Below are 16,001 nucleotides of genomic sequence, written 5' to 3' on the forward strand. Positions count from 1 at the left end.
TGACGGATCATTCTCCGTTCCATCCGCGGGACCTCTGACGATGTACGTGTTTTTGGTGATGGATTCTCAACTCACGGTCGAAGACGGAAACTTCAAGAGTTTGGTTCATTAAAATTAAAGCAAAATTTGTAATCGATGTCATAAGTTAAAATCGCTGGAATGTTTTAAAGTTACAGATAGCGGCAAGATTTGCTCAGGGTGTATCAGCTGTAACGCTGCCGCTAAAGTTTCTAATAATCGACGTAAATGCGAGCACGGTAAACGAAGAAATCAATGCGTTGAATGTGAAGGCTCAGGGATATGTATTCACGAAAAACGGAGATATCATTGTGCCGAGTGTAATGGTTCGGGAATCTGCCCTCACGAAAAACAGAGATATCATTGTGTCGAGTGTAATGGTTCGGGGATTTGCGAGCACGGGAAGCAGAAATATCAATGCAAAATCAGTTCTGACCCAATCAAAGTAACGATTCGAGGTTGGATTTGCAGCGCCCGACGAAAAGATAAAAAATATAACCGATTCGACCCTGAAAAAATTATTGACACAGAGTTTTTAAAAGAATTGGTTGACGACCATGAATTTTGTTATTACAACGATTGCAACGTAAAATTGCAATACATTTACCCACGAGATGACCTGTGTACTATTGAGCGGTTAGATAACTCTATTGGGCACATCAAATCAAATTGCGTGCTAGCTTGTCGTAGGTGTAATTTAACGCGTAAGTGTGATTTCGTTCTTGAGTCAACTGACTTATAAGTCAATTAATATCTATTTATTTTACTTTAATTTGCTTATGCTAAGCTATATAAGCTTAGTTAAAACTTTTTTTATTTTGTCATAATTAAATAAGTAACAATGTCGGAGCTAGTTCAATTACTTGCCCAGTTAGTTATAGCAATGAATTTAACCTACTACACAATTGAGTATCTACGACTTAAATACACCTACAACAAAATAAAATCGTATATATTAAAATGGACGATATTAAATCTATTCTCATCGATTTAAAAAGTGATTCCCAACCAAACGTCAAAGACAGACTCTGTTCGATAGCTGCGTCAGGTGAAAGTAAGAAGTACCTAGGTAAAGAATATTCTATCAAAGAAATTGAAATTTTATCACCCAAGGAACAAAAACAATTATTCAATTTGTACGAAGTTAAATTTGGCAAAGAGATCGTAAAAACTCTCGGCCACGCGATTTTGAGCCTGTACTCTCGCTTACTCGGTACAGCTACTCCGATCCATCTGCTCGGGTTCAACGTCAACTTAAAATCCAAAGAAGCGCTGGCCAAAGACCTAAACGACGACCCGGTTATAAGTCAGACCATGGGTCACTTACTTACCAAGATCTGTTACAAGTACGGAGTGTATCTGTTGCCATTGACAGCTATGCTGATTACCACGAAACACCTGGAATTCAACAAAAGCTCTGTTATATTAAAAGAGGATGTCAACGAACGAACAAGCGAACGAAACGACCAACCCGACTCCAGCAAACAGTCCGGTAAAGACGAGCGAAGCGAGACCTCAGACGGTAAGTAAAAGTAAAAATCTGAAGCGTGTAGAACAAGGTAAGAAATTAGCCGAGCATAACAAAAAGATGAAGCAACAGCTCGCCAAGATGAAATTAGCGAGCGAAGAGAGCACGAGCAGCTCAGAAAATAAAATTTATCAAACGGCTATAGAGAACAGAAACTTGATATTTGGTGGATTGGCCATTGGAGCGCTTGCGGTCTATTTAATTTGGAAAAACAAGTTGACGAAACCGACCGTTCAACCAAAAAGCGAACGAAACGAGCGAAACGAGCGAAGCGAGTATTCTGAGCAGAAACCCGAGCGAAGCGAGTATTCTGAGCAAAACTAGAGCCAAGAAAATAAAATTGAAGAACAGATTTTAGACATGGAATAAATTTAAAAACTCCTTATTATTAAATATAAGTAACGCTAAATCAATCGACGTAAACGGAATCGCCAATACGATGCAGTCGTTTTGGCAATCTCCATGGGTTACGCCATGCTATCAAGCAAGCTATTTAAAATCAAACCGCCGGATCTAAATAAATTATCAGCCGAAGACGCGTTGAAATTGACCGCACTGTCTAGCGGTGCATTGGCTACCCAGGGCTGGTTGGTAGCATAGGGTATGTTGCCCGCGAGTTTTCCTATGAGTAGTAGTTAAGTTTTCTTATTTTAAAGTTAAAGTAAAATGGCTGAAGAGGGATTTGAACTGGACGAAATGGGGCAAGATCGTGAACAAACAAAAATTTGAGCAGGACAAGCAAGACGACCAAGATTTTGTTGACAGTAACTTATCTTCAGATGGACAAGAAACAAGTTTTGTGGAAGGGAATGACCCCATAGTGAGGCCGGGGATAACCACTGAAGAGACCTCACTAAACAAAGAATATATGATTTCTATAACGAGATTAAAAATTTAGACGGATTTGAATCGACCGTGAAAGACACAAATACATTTAGCCTTGCTTCTAAAGGATTACTTTATGCAGACTTTAATGGTGAAAAAATCCGCCTGACTAGATTAAGAAGAGACCCAGGAGGACGACGGTTTCTCGCGTTATCTACCTTACAATCCAATTCAGGTAGTATAGATTTTATCACAACCACTTTAGGGTTGAAAGACTAATTAATTAATTGAAGAGGTAGAAGCTTTTTCAGATAAAATAGAAAAGATCACAAATGAAGACGGGTCTGTAGACGAATTAGATGAGGCACTCGATCAACTTCAATTAATAGCGCAACAATCTAGAAACTTAAACCCAGAAGGATGCAAATTCAGAATGTACTCTCAGAGAGATTAGAAGTCTTGACCAAAGCTTACAAACACTAAGAGGTCAATTAAAACTTATAGAAGCTAAGATTGCAAGAGTAAAAGGAAATATTCAAACAGCTGAGGATGCATTGAAGGAACCAGGTATCACGCGAGAACAAAAAAATCAGAGCTTAAAAGTCTTAGAGATTTTAACGATGAGTTAGCAGCATTGAATACCCAGCGAAAAAAATTAAACATGGGATTTAGAAACCAATTTGAAACATTAAAAGAAACAATTCAAACAGCTCTAGGTAAAGATTTAACTTTACGCGAACGAATTAATATTTTATTTAGAGAACAAGGCGTTACGATCGTAAGCATTTTAACGGCTTTTACTTTAGCCGTGAGTACCATCGTTAGTAGTATTGTGGCTAGCGTCAGAGCTGTTGGAGCGAGCGGAGCGAGCACACCTGCACCTAAACCAACGCCAGCTCCCACGCCAGTTCCTCCTTCCAAAGGTGGAATTACCGATTGGATCAAACGTCAACTATGGAACCTGGCAAAGACCTAGAACCTAGCGGATCACGTGTGGACCATGTTTGTAGGCGTGGGTGTTTTGATTTTGACGTATGTGCAAAAGAATGGGTAAATAGGCAAAATAAATTTGGTTGGGGGAGTTGGGGTGATGCTCGGTTTGCTCACTTTGTTTTGGTCGGAATACTTGCTTCGCTCGTGTCGTTCTCTTTTTGGTTCGCTCGTTTCTTCTGCAAAATCATCTTTGACTTGAGACCCTAAATTTAAACTCGGTACGTATCCAGTCTTCATATCCGCAGTCGCGACTTGTAAATTATTGTTATAACCCTGAAAAGTGCCGATGCGTTAGTCTATGTCAGAGGGCACCAGGTATAAACCCGGGGCGACTACGAAATTTAAAGGCGTTTTTGCATATTGTAGCGAATCTTGAAATTGGTCGATCGACTGTTCGAGATCGGGGTCCGTCAACCGAGACATTTTAGGAACAAAATCCCACCAGGTCAAAGTGACCGCGTCCGATTGTGAAATCCAGGTGACCGTGTAGGTACTCGCGTGATCGGAACCTTTAGGCGGTTTAGCCCAGCCAAAGCCCATGTAAGTGGATCCCGCGTATTTGCCGTTGGTCACGTGTAAGTCGTGCGCGTCGTAGTTTTTACCCGGAAGAGGTACGTAACTGTTGTCGTAATAATAAGCGGTGCCTAATCCGTTTGACAAAGTGTCGCGAGTTTGTTTAAATGATTTATTCGGGTCTACTCCATATAAAAGACACGTGTCCGTAAACTCCAGATGCTCGTAATTATTGCGTAACGCGTCAAATACGTCGTCGCTCGGAATGGGCATCACGCAGTCGTAAAATATTTTTCGTACGGTGTAACATATGTGAAAGTTCATCAAAGCCGAGACGTACGGATTGGGGTCGGACAGCAGATCAAAACCCACACCGCAGGCCGTCGTCGCGCAATAGACCGCAAAATTAAATTGATTTTGGTAAAACGATATCGACTCGGTAGACCAGCGATTGACGGCTTCGTCCGTGGTTACTTTTGGTAATTTATACGCGTGCGTTAAATTTGGAAACTCGGAATATATCACCGTCTTTAATCGCGTGAGATACGTATTCTTTGATGGTGTTTAATTTAGCGTCTGCCAACATTCGAATTTGGTCGTGTTTTTAGTTTTGTGGGTGAGTCTACGGGAGGCATACTTCAATTTCGCGAAAGTGCCAAACGCACCGATAGCGATGTCTTCCATCACAAGTCCCACGGGTCCGGTAACGACTCCCAAAATGGCGGGAATGCCGACGGCTGCCGAGGTTGTAACTATTTTCCCTCGCTTCGCGTTCTCTTTGGATTTGGGATTTAATTTCTTCGATCTTTCTGAGTCTGTAAGTTTTGGTTTCCGCTTGTTCAGCCGAGTTTAAAGTCAAATCCGGGTGTTTACTTAATTCTGGTTATACGTTAGACGCCATCTTTTATTATAACATTACTTTTATAATTACGCGTTTTAAAAATGTCTAACTCGATTAAAATTTTGCCGATGTTATTCAAGAGCTCGCCTCTATCGTTTTTAACAGAAAAAGTCAATTCACTGATGTTCCTGTCGATTAACTTTTTAGGCGTTTTACAGTGATTACAGGTGCGAGGCTCGGTAGCTATCACGTACAGCAAGTCTAAAGACTGCCCGTTATAAAAATTATCAAATGTATTTAATTGCTTGCAATGAATAAACGCGAGTTTCATTGGGTTTTAATTGTATTTGCCTTCGTAAATAACGTTGGGTAAAAGTTTTATTTTGGGTAAGTTCAGTAGCTTGGACACTTCTTTGTTTAATCGCAACTTGAGATTGGGGTCCGTAATGGCCAAAGTCACCCGTTTAGATTCTGAGTGAACCTTGAAAGAAACGTCCGGTATCGAGTTTAACAAAATATGAAACCAGTCCATGCTATTATAACCGGGGGATACCACGATGCTTCCTCTTTGGCCCTGGGGTAATGGTTCAGATGAGCTTCGCGAATGAAGTCTGTCGTATATAGGTTCAGTTAGTCCCGTCAAAAAAGTCTTTTAGTTAATTCTCTTCTGGGTCTCGTGGGTGTTACGGGGGATCCAGTCGGGGGATTCCCTTCGTAAATTTCATCTGAAGCTTGTCTTTGCCCCTCGAGCAGTGAAGCTGATTTTACTTTTTTATCGTCGATATCAAAAGCTAAAAGAGCTCGCGTTTCTGATGGTTGTCTTTGGTTTAACCGATCTTCTAAAGTTGCGATTTCTTGGTTTAGCTGCTCAATTTCATCAGCGATGATTCTAATTTCTTCCGCTAAATTGCCTCTTTTATTTGCTTGGATCAATCTGTTTTTAGCTGTTTGTACTAATTCTGAATTGGGAGATACGTCCGTTCTTTCCACTGAGGGTATTCCGGGCGGTCGTTTGCCAAGTACTCCCACGGGCCTACTGTCCAAGTTTGTATCCCACTCAATTTCAGTGGCGTTTGTTACGTTAAAATATCCAGCTTCAAACTGAATATTCTTTACTCAGACGACCTTGTCGCCTTTGGTGTTGTTGATGACATCTCTCAATTTAAACGTCTGCTCGCTCTCGGTTAAGTAAAACGTGTGAGTCTCCATTTTATTATATACGTTTTGAAAAATCTTGTTTTCCCTGTGCTTATCCGAAACTTGAAATAGATCTTTCACTTGAGATTCGGTTTCCCCAGTGGTTTCTTGATAACATACCGCGATTAAAGCCTTCAACGGTTTACCTCTAGAGATCTTACCGTTTAGAACTTGGTTTAACTTATATTCTATTTCACCCGCTTCGCCGTTTTTAAAACAAATGTTATATTTTTGTAGGGCTTTTCTCGATTTTGGTGGTGGAGGTTTCCTCCAAACGTGATGCTTGTAATATCGATCTCCCATGTCTACGGGGGTGTACGAGGAAACCCATCCAAAAATTAGACCGCAATGTTTACACGCGTATCTTTCGTCTGTTTCAAGTATTTGGTGGTTACAAGCGGGTATCGGTTTACTTTGTTTTTGAGATCCCGCTATGTGTACTTCCTTTAGATTCAGCAAGTGACAAAGTTCCGCATCAGTCATCTTTTATTAATAGTTCATTTATTTAAGGTAAAAAATTAACCTGGGATTTCTACTTTAATTAAATGTTCGACGTCAGCGTCGTATTCAATAATTAATCCAATTTTGTATAAATCCGCGTCGAGTTTAGTCGCTGAATCGGGCAGTGGCTCTTTCTCTCGCGCGTGCCTCAGCTTTTTATGCTTGCCGTCTACGAGCACCACGTGATCCATTCCTTCCAACTCGACACAATTTACGCAGCAGGTGCAGTACGTACAACCAAAACACCCGATACAATGGGCACACTCGTAACAGTCCTCGCAACTGTCCAAGGCATTTGAATTTCGGCAGTCGTATGAATTAAAACAAGCCATGCAATTTATACATCTACCGCAATCGTCGCAGTTAGAGCAGTCCTTACATCTGACGCAGTCTTGGCATTCGTGACAATTGTGGCATTCTTTACAATCGGTACATTTGCGTAAACTTTTGGAATTTAAACAACGAAAGCAATCGTACGAATCTATCAAGTCGATCGAATTTCTCGTGTCTTTGCAAAAATAACAATTCACGTTTGTAGTTTTATCTACCATTTATTTTTATGTAGTGTTTATTTATTTATTTTTTTCGTTTTTTTATAACGGGCCAGCGACGAGAAGTCCCTTTTTTGTTTGTGAGTGATTGTTTGTGCGATCGGTGCTGGGCACGAGTTGTTTACAGGGAAAGTGCGCCGGGGTCAAAAGTTCAAGGTCAGTGAAGTGGGAATCCCCGGCGCGTGTGGTTGAAAGGGGGTGAAAGAGGAGGTGGTCCAGAACTCTCCTATCCCTACTACTACGTTTAATTCTTTTAAAATTTTACTCGACTTTCGCTTAATAGGTGTTTTATAAACAAAAGGTTGGTTATATTTACCGCCCACGTTTTCCACTTCGTCTGAATAAATCTGAGCAAACATAATCCACAATCACGACATGCGAGTTTGTAATTTATTATTGTCGTGTCGTCCACACGTCCAAAACATAATAAATAACAAACTCGCATGTCGTGATTGTGGATTAGTGTTTTCTGATGACCGTGGTGGCCAAGTAACTTTTACACCGGTTAGTTCATAAATCTCTTGATCTGTCATTGTTTTATAATATTTTTTTTTAATATATATAGTCCATTTACTTAAGATAGTTATGAAGTCCTCTAGGGGAACCCTAAATTTCTCATACTCTGGAGGTAATCCCGGATCCTGTAAAGTTAGCTCGTGAGAATCTTCGTCTTCTTCGGATTCTTCTTCATATTCATATTCATCTTCAGATTCTTCACTGTTTAAGTGTACTTTTGCGGTTTCATCAATCATTAGGCCTAATTTTTCCAACCTCTTGTCTAAATCCGCTTTTGGTTTAAAGCCGTAGTCTCTAATAAATTTTAGTCTTTTATAATAGCCGTCATTTTGCTTGCAAATAAATATTAAAAATTCTTCGTTACTCAGACCTGTACCGAATTTACGCAACGATAGCAAGAGGAGCAATCGAAGCACTCGGCACATAGTTGGCAGTCTTCACAATTTTGGCAGCTCTCGCAGAAATGACAATGTACGCTGTCGTAACAATCTACGCAATCATAACAATATTCGACATCGAAGCAATCTTTACACAAACCAATACACTGTGTTTTTGAACAGTTGTACCAATCGTAGCTGCATATTACGTTATTGCACGCTTTTACGTTTTTGTCGAAGTGACAATTGAAATTTTTGTCGGTTAAACTTTTTATTTATATAAAAGTTTTTAAAATTTTTCTCCGTTTTTTGTAGCGACTTGGCTCGACATGTTTTTTATTAATAGTCCATTTATTTATGGCGGTTGTAAACATAGCGCAATCCGCCTTAAATAGAACCGCGTTATAAATAGGTCGGGCGGTTGTGAAAGCGAGGGGAATTCCCTTTTTGTTTGAGAGTCACGAGTTGTTTACCGGGGTCAAAGGTCGAGGTGGGTGAATGGTGTGTGCGAAAGTGAAGGGTCTAGTCCACTAATTCAAGCCCCATTGAAAAGAGTGTAAAATCAGCACCATTCAGGGTCCAATAGCATGAACGCCAACATCCCTGAGATTTCTGAAACACAAATGAAATTCTTGTCTGGTCACTTATCTTTCAATTTCTTTTCAATTTTTTGTGGGTTAACCAATGACATTTTTAATTATTTCCACAAAACAAAATCAACCCCAAAAAGTGATTTTTCCGAAGTTTGATTGCAGCCATTTTTCAAGTGGCAACCCTCAACTTTCTCGAGCACTTAGGACCATTTTTCAACCGTAGTTTTTAGCCATTCTGCTCTCATATGAAAGTTCAAAGACCCAGGGCAACGATTTACACAATCTCATCATTTTGGGGGCCAAACAATCTCCTTTTTCAAAAGATATGGTGGGTGGGGGCACTTTTAATGCTAATGAGCTGGACAGAAATTCTCACTTGAATTCGTGGTCTGCACCCTGACGTGTGTAAGTGGTAAAAGCGCCGGGGTCAAAGGTCAAGGTGGGTAAAGTGGGAAGTCCCGGCGCTGGGGTGATGGGCCTGTGGGGGCGGTGATGGGCCTGTGGTGGGGGCGGTGAAGCGTGAGAATGAAAGTGTAAAGGGGGCTGTGCCAGAACCCGCTTCCACTGACTACTCATGTGTAAGTACGTTGTATGTACTGTACACGTACAACGTTACAGCTAGCACCATAGTCAGCAGCCATCACAGACTATTCCAAATAACCCGCGAATTGGCGTTTTAGACTTAGTCTCCAGTCGCGCGTACTGCATGTTTCGCCAGAAATGGCTAGGCTGTAGTGTTAAAAAAAAAAAATACGCTGACCGTCCCGAAGGCAACTGTGAAAGACAAAATGCGAATGTAGTCTGGTGCCTTGACCTGGTTGGAGATTTGTTTTGGTGAATCCCAAAAGCCCGAGTCGGTAGCCTGACGAAAAACAAAATTGCGTTGTCCTTTGCCAAACTCAGGTTAGAAAATTGAAGATTTCTTGCTTAAATGTTGTCAAAATTTACCTAAACTAGGCCCATCAAGATTGAGTAGTGGTTCCTTAAGATAGAAATGTTAATTAGTTAGAAAAAATGGACTTTGTTTCCTTATTACAGGAACAGCTAGGGTGCTAATGGAATGGTAGTGAACCTACCTCCATGCTTAAAGGAACCAGGAAAAAGAAATATTGTGATAAATTTTACTAAAAACCCTTGGAATTGCATCTTTGGGTATCAATTTACCTCATTTTAAATGGTTGTTTTGCAATATTAACCCATATTTTGATGCTTTTTTGTTTTTGTGTTAATGCATATTTGCATGTTTATGATATGAGCAGAACTATGGTGTCATCTAAGGCAAACAATCTCAATGTTGCACTGATTTGTGCACAGAAAATTTGTAGATTTTTTTAACCACAGCTATGGCATATTTTATTTTCTTGGGCAATTTACTGCAGTGTAAGTATATGGCAATAATTCAGCAAAAATCCTTTTCAAAGAAATGTCTAAGATAGCAAATTTGGGATTCACAATTTAAACGTGAAAATATGCAACCTGAACCATGTTTCCTTGGATTTACATCAAAGCAAAAATGCTTGGTCGATTTTTAATGTTTGAAAAAGTGCTACGTTTAGTTCTTGTAACTCAAAAAAGATGTTAAACAGTCTTCAGACATGGAAGAAGAGTACAGAGATACACAAAAAGTGATTCTTAGAAAAATTCATTTCTTAATTCCTTTAACTCTGAGATAGGCCTTACTCCATGTGACTTGTACGTGGGAGACAAGGTTTACATGGCGTCGTAACGCTTTGGTTTTTGGAATCGAATTTTTGTGGTGAAATGGTTCACAGCCGTAAGAAAGAGCTATTAAATTAGATTTTCCCCTTGTCAGCATATTTGCATCTACTAAAAAAGGGATAACAACAGTTTCAGAGCATGATATGAAGTATTTAAAAAAAATGAGATTTTTGCTTTCCAATTTCTGGCTTCCACCGGTTGACTGTCGCTCCATTGATGCTGGTGTGTTTAACAGACAGGGCATGTGTTTAGCCCACCAATGATTGGGCTTCCTTGATTGAAGTGGTGCCGTTCAGTGCAATCTTTGACAGTGCACAAATTTTTGAATTTGCGCAGCTTGTGCGGTTTTTCTTCGCAATTATTATTAGTTTGTGCATATCAAATCTGGGCAGATAATGTTAAGTGCAGTCTTTGAATGTGTACAATTTTTGTGCCTTGAACTGTGCGATTTTATTAAAGGGAGTCATAATGGTTAAGGTTCGACGTGGCCTGGCCAGCGGCAAGGCGCAGGGATTTCAATTTCTTTTGAAGTCTTGAGTGGCAATATTCATCAAAATACTTGACTGGTGAAATTTCTTGAGGCTGGCTGATGAAATAGACTTGACAATTCATGCAAGATGTGTCGTTGATGTCAGTCTTACATACAACTGTTGCCTGTGGTCTATATATCCATACAATATTTATCGCTGTGTGCAATTTTGAAGACAATATCTGCGGTTGCGCAAAATCTAGAAATTGCATGTTCAAAATGTTAAGTTTGTGTACTTTCAAAGATTGTACGTAATAGTTCCATTCTGGGGATTGTGTATTTAGGGCCCCCAGTTTTTGGTCATTTAATCTTGAAAAACCACTAAGCCTCCCCCCAATCAAAGGCAACCCTCTCTTTATATCGCTGACCCTGTTTTATCTTTTTCTAATTTTGAATTATAAATTGTGAAGAAATGTGACTTTCTCACTGGAAACAACCATTTCTAAGTCACACAGAGTAGTGACTTAGAGTTTTCTAAGTAATCCACACCATGGAAGATCAACAGCGTAGTGAGTGAGTATACATGTATCACTAATTCGAGTAACTTGGACTCAACAAATTGCCTCTTTTATCAGTTGAACATGGTCGGTGATGGTGAACTCCTAGAATCTTCCACAGGCCTTGTGTACCATTAACTGATTCTCCTCAAAACGGCAATTGGTAGAGTCATTGTTACTTGGACTTGTACTTTGCTAGCTGTAAGGTTTGTATAAAACCTTACAGTTCTGGAAAATTGTAAGAAAATTATGTAACACCGCAAACCTGGGCTCTTTTTACAAGGCACCAGGCCTGGCTGAAATATTCCAGCATCAATAGATGTTATCTGTCAGATTAGAGTAGGCCCCAGACAGTCCTTTGTGTGGGTCTAAGTGTCCAGTAAATGAAGATAAGAATTTTTAAAGAATTTTGAAAACAGAAAAAATAATAATTATCCCCTCCCAGCATCATTAACATTGATGACAGCCACCTGGCGCAAAGTGGTTAATTCTCAGTCCGTCTTGTGTGTGAGAGACACTATATTTTCAAAATTTAAACTTATAATTTGGACCTACACTTACTGGATTGATGAAAGTGATGACCCTTTTAATTTCCTAGTTCTGGACAGGTTTAACTTTAACCAGTTCCTAAATTGCCTCAAAAACTAACATAAAAAAGTAATCAAGCAAACAATCCATTTTTAACTAGAACCACTGTAACAAGCTGATCTTTTAATGAAGGATTTCTTAATTTAGTGAAAGTTAGTTTACATTCCAAAATTCCAGTGAATTAGAAAGGAGAACTTGCACAAATTTCAATGCGCTAGCAAGTGATAGCAGTCAAATTATTTCCCATTACATGTACCTGGTATCACACATACATGTAAGTGCAGATCCAGTACTATGGCACAGTGCAGGCCTGAAGAATTCCAAATTTGAGAACTACTGTAACACCCGACTGATCAGCTTCTTGGTTGTCTTGCTCAACTTACTGCAATGGAAAATACTCTATTCCGAGTCTATATCATCATCTTCACCTCAGTCACTGTAGTCACTCTCTGTCTCCATGTGATTATTGGTGCATTTACAGCATTGACACAATCCTGTATAGTAGACAAGTGCTTTCTTGCAGGAGCAGTATTTAGAATTACACTGACCCTTCTTACAGCTGCAATATACAAAGCCCAAGACTGGTGCAGGGGCAATGGGAATCCTAGACCAATTGATAAGCAGATGGTCATCCTTGAGATTCCAACTGTGGAGGTGTGGTGATGGTGGACAGATGTTTGTGCTTCATACAAGACTTGCGAATTTGTGTCTGGTAATTTGCACGCATAATTGAAGATGCAAACTGTCTTTGTTTGGTGGCAAACGGGTCTCCATCTTTGCACAGTGGAAGGCACCGTAGCAAGCAATATTTACATTGTTGTAGTCTTTCCACCTATACACCTTCAGATGACTCCAATTCCATGATTATTATCAGATTTACACTTACCCAGTAGGTGTTAAGTCATACCCGGTATGTGTGTACTTAAAAAATAAGTGGTAGCTGGATGTGGAATTCATGTTGAGAAAACACATAATATTTCTTCACTGAAGTCGTCATTTACCAGCATGGTAAAGACATGCTTTGAAAAATTTCGTGACTCTTTTGGAGTTGTTGTGTGGCAAGTGCTGTATCATGCTTGAGCATCAGTGAATGAGCAACACAATGGCTGAATCTATTTAACAAATGCTGGATCTTGGCCGAACCACTAAGATGGTGTATTGTCATACCAAGTACAACATGTTTTGGCATGAGCTTCCTTCCAAGGAATGAAAAACTGATTATGTCATGGGCAATGGAAATGGCCTTATTCATGCTGTCATTTTCCAGAGCAACTTTCTCTGTTGAGAAGTCCTCTGCTGCACCAGTGCACCATGCCAGGAAATTTAGAAATTCCACTGGGATCATATTCAAACAATTGTCTGAAGTCAGACTAGCTGCAGTTGGGGGCTAGTCAGTCAACTCCTGAATAGCACTCATACTGCTCGTGATGTGCAAAACACAGCGATAAAGCTGAGCAAGTACCTCATGTTATGTCATTCTGTGAGGAGTGGGATCTTTGCACTCAGACTCACACTCTGAAGAGCTTGAATCAGTATTGTTAGCATAAATGCTAACTCCCACTTTTTCAGACATAGATGGCATTAGAACCAGTTCACCAGCACAAGACTGGGTTGAAGTGAACTGCAAATGTGGGTACCTGTGCACAAGTCTGACTTTCAACTGGAAGTTTCGACAATCACTGATGTTGATGTGGTCAATGTCGGAAGAGTATTTGATGAAAACTGTTGTCAACGAATTAATTTTCATACCTTCACCACCATCAGTTGTCCTTTTCTGAAATACCTCTGCACAGAATCTGTCAATTGATACAGTAAGTACCCTCAGAGATTTCTCCTAATACAGCCACACACTCCACATACACCTTATAACAAGATGCATGGTATCGTACCTCCAGGCATACATGATCCCTTGTTCCAATCTGTGTTAGGATGCGCTTATCATTTTTTAGCTCGGCAGTTTGAAGCAGCCTTTCAGCATTGGTTTCGCAGGTAACCTTGCGCTTCCGATCAAGTCAGTTATCCTCTTGGTACCCTGGCAAATGATGCACTGATATACATGTAGAGTTACTTATGGCATGACCTTCTGGGTGCCTTGCTGCTCTGGCTACATCCAAATGCTGATGGCAAGGTGTGTTTTTCCAGTAGTCCATCAAGTTTATTGCTGCTTGGCTGGTCTTTGGCAAGTGCAGGAGGTCAACGAAGCTCTCAAGATAGTCATAAGTATAGGGTTCTAAAATTTTGAGGTGGAAGGGTGCTACGCCCCAACTGTGTCCACAGTGCGATCTATATTTAGGCCAGTCTCAACTATAGTTGGTCTGGAAATAATGCTGCTTTACACTCTGCTGATGGTGAAATATTGGCAAATTATACAACAAGATTGAAGATCGACTGATTGCACTCAACATAACCCAACAAAACTATAGTCTAAATAACTAGGTCCCCAAAATTGCCTTTTTTAACATTTGGATACAGGTGATAGTGGGGTCCTGGAGAAATTCATAGGAAAGTCGTCCATGGACCATAACAGTCCTCATATTTGATTTATTGAAATAAGGCACGAATAAGAACAAAAACTTTCAGAAAATATGAATTTAAGCTGGTCATTCCAAATCCACAGTCATTTTGTGTACAAAATAATCACAATTTCCTCAGCATTACAGGTGTACAAAATATCCCAAAACATCTCAAAACATCCCTGCTTCAAATCAATATTTCTTTGGTTGCAGAGTCCGATGATGCAAACTTATATGTAATTCATGTAATTCACTCATCCATGATTCGGTCACAATCTGCTACCATTGGGCATACCCGAATCGAACCCTCAGCGTTCAGTCAATGTCAGCTTATCTCGAAATGTGAAGAGAGATTTCACTTTTCGCTCACATAAGTAAACTTTACAGCTTTACATGTACTGTACATTCCAACTCCCTTAGTTGCCTGCAGCATACATGTACCTACAGTTTAACATGGTTATAGTGCAGTAACTCACACCTACATGTACATATACCAATTCCTCTCTTTTCAGAAAAACGCTGGTAGAATCGACGATGGTATCCATATGATATAACATCCAAGGTTTTAGTCATGCGTTTTGCAATTTCCCTCTGCAAGTCATCAAACTCCTTCCATATGTCGGCATATTTTTAATATTTCGCCAATGAAACATTGCTGAAGAGATATATTGGCCCTTTTTCCTTGATAATGCAATGACAAGCACAATTTCGGTCACCTGGTGCGCTGGTGCTGCCATGTTGATTGCATTATAATATGGCACGGAAGATGCACTCCCATTGGCCGGAATTATTTTGATAAAAACTGCCCTGCTTTAATCAGCAAACATTTTTTTTTGGTAGAACATTTATTCAGCAAGAATACTTAAACAAATATATTAAAATCCTTCACCCCTTTGGCTGTAGCACTGTGAAATGATAGCCCCCTTGGGCTCAGGGCCTACAATTGATGGTTCCATTACTTTTTAGGCCTACTATGCTGTTTAACCTCGTTGCACATACATGTACTGGTGTCCACTTCTGTGGTAATGGCTATTAGCCACATTGAGTGTGCCAGTTTTTCTTACTCCCTGTTTAATGTTGAGACCATCCTAAAAGAAAAGTTGCACAAGAAGAACTTTATCAACAAGCACTTTAAACTATTAAAAAAAATTTACAGTTTTTGTCTGTTTGTTCACAGAACGTACGTGCACAAAAATAAGCACTTGTATGAAAGGTTATTCCAATTTGTATTTGAATTTCCAGCTTGAAATGTACTGCGTACCTCCGATTTCCTTGTGACTTTTGTTAAGACCAGTGGATGACAATGGACAAATGTGAGGAGTCTCAAGATGTGGACATAGCTATTCTTTCTGATGATGAGCAGCCAAAAAGTATCACTGATGGTGGTGAGACACTACCTCACTTCCAGTTCTTTGATGGACAAGGAGCTGCACATAACAGCACTGACAGACCAATTGAGGGTTTTGTGGCTCTCAAAATAACTTACGAGCATGTCTTCAGAAAACAGCGAGAAAAGACCAGGCTGTTGCAGCAGAAAAATCAACAACTTGTTGCGGAGCTCAAGCAGCTAAGAAAGGAAAGCAAGAGCTCAAGATGCCATTTAATGGTAGGACAAACATAATTTTATTTGTTTAAATAAATATTCTTCAGAGTTGTCCTACGGAAGCGTACATAGGACATGATTGAAAAAAATTTTTCTGCC

The 16,001-nt window shown here is 39.9% G+C and overlaps 1 protein-coding gene across 7 annotated transcripts in view; it reads left to right on the top strand.

The window, feature by feature from the left end:
* The first annotated feature begins 8,881 nt into the window (after positions 1-8,881).
* LOC110988721 (uncharacterized) overlaps positions 8,882-16,001 on the top strand; it is a 69,868-nt gene continuing 62,748 nt past the window's right edge. For 3 of the 7 annotated variants that reach the window (XM_087140294.1, XM_087140290.1, XM_087140292.1), the window contains exons 1-2: positions 9,038-9,356; positions 15,542-15,905. In XM_087140294.1, coding sequence (XP_086996420.1) covers positions 15,597-15,905 — 309 coding nt within the window. In that variant the 5' untranslated portion in view covers positions 9,038-9,356; positions 15,542-15,596. The other 4 variants (XM_087140291.1, XM_087140296.1, XM_087140297.1 and 1 more) reach the window with 4 other exon arrangements.

This window comes from Acanthaster planci, linkage group LG08, assembly GCF_054643075.1.
Source record: "Acanthaster planci isolate LZ-2023a linkage group LG08, COTS_SCS, whole genome shotgun sequence".
Classification (NCBI taxonomy): Eukaryota; Metazoa; Echinodermata; class Asteroidea; order Valvatida; family Acanthasteridae; genus Acanthaster; species Acanthaster planci.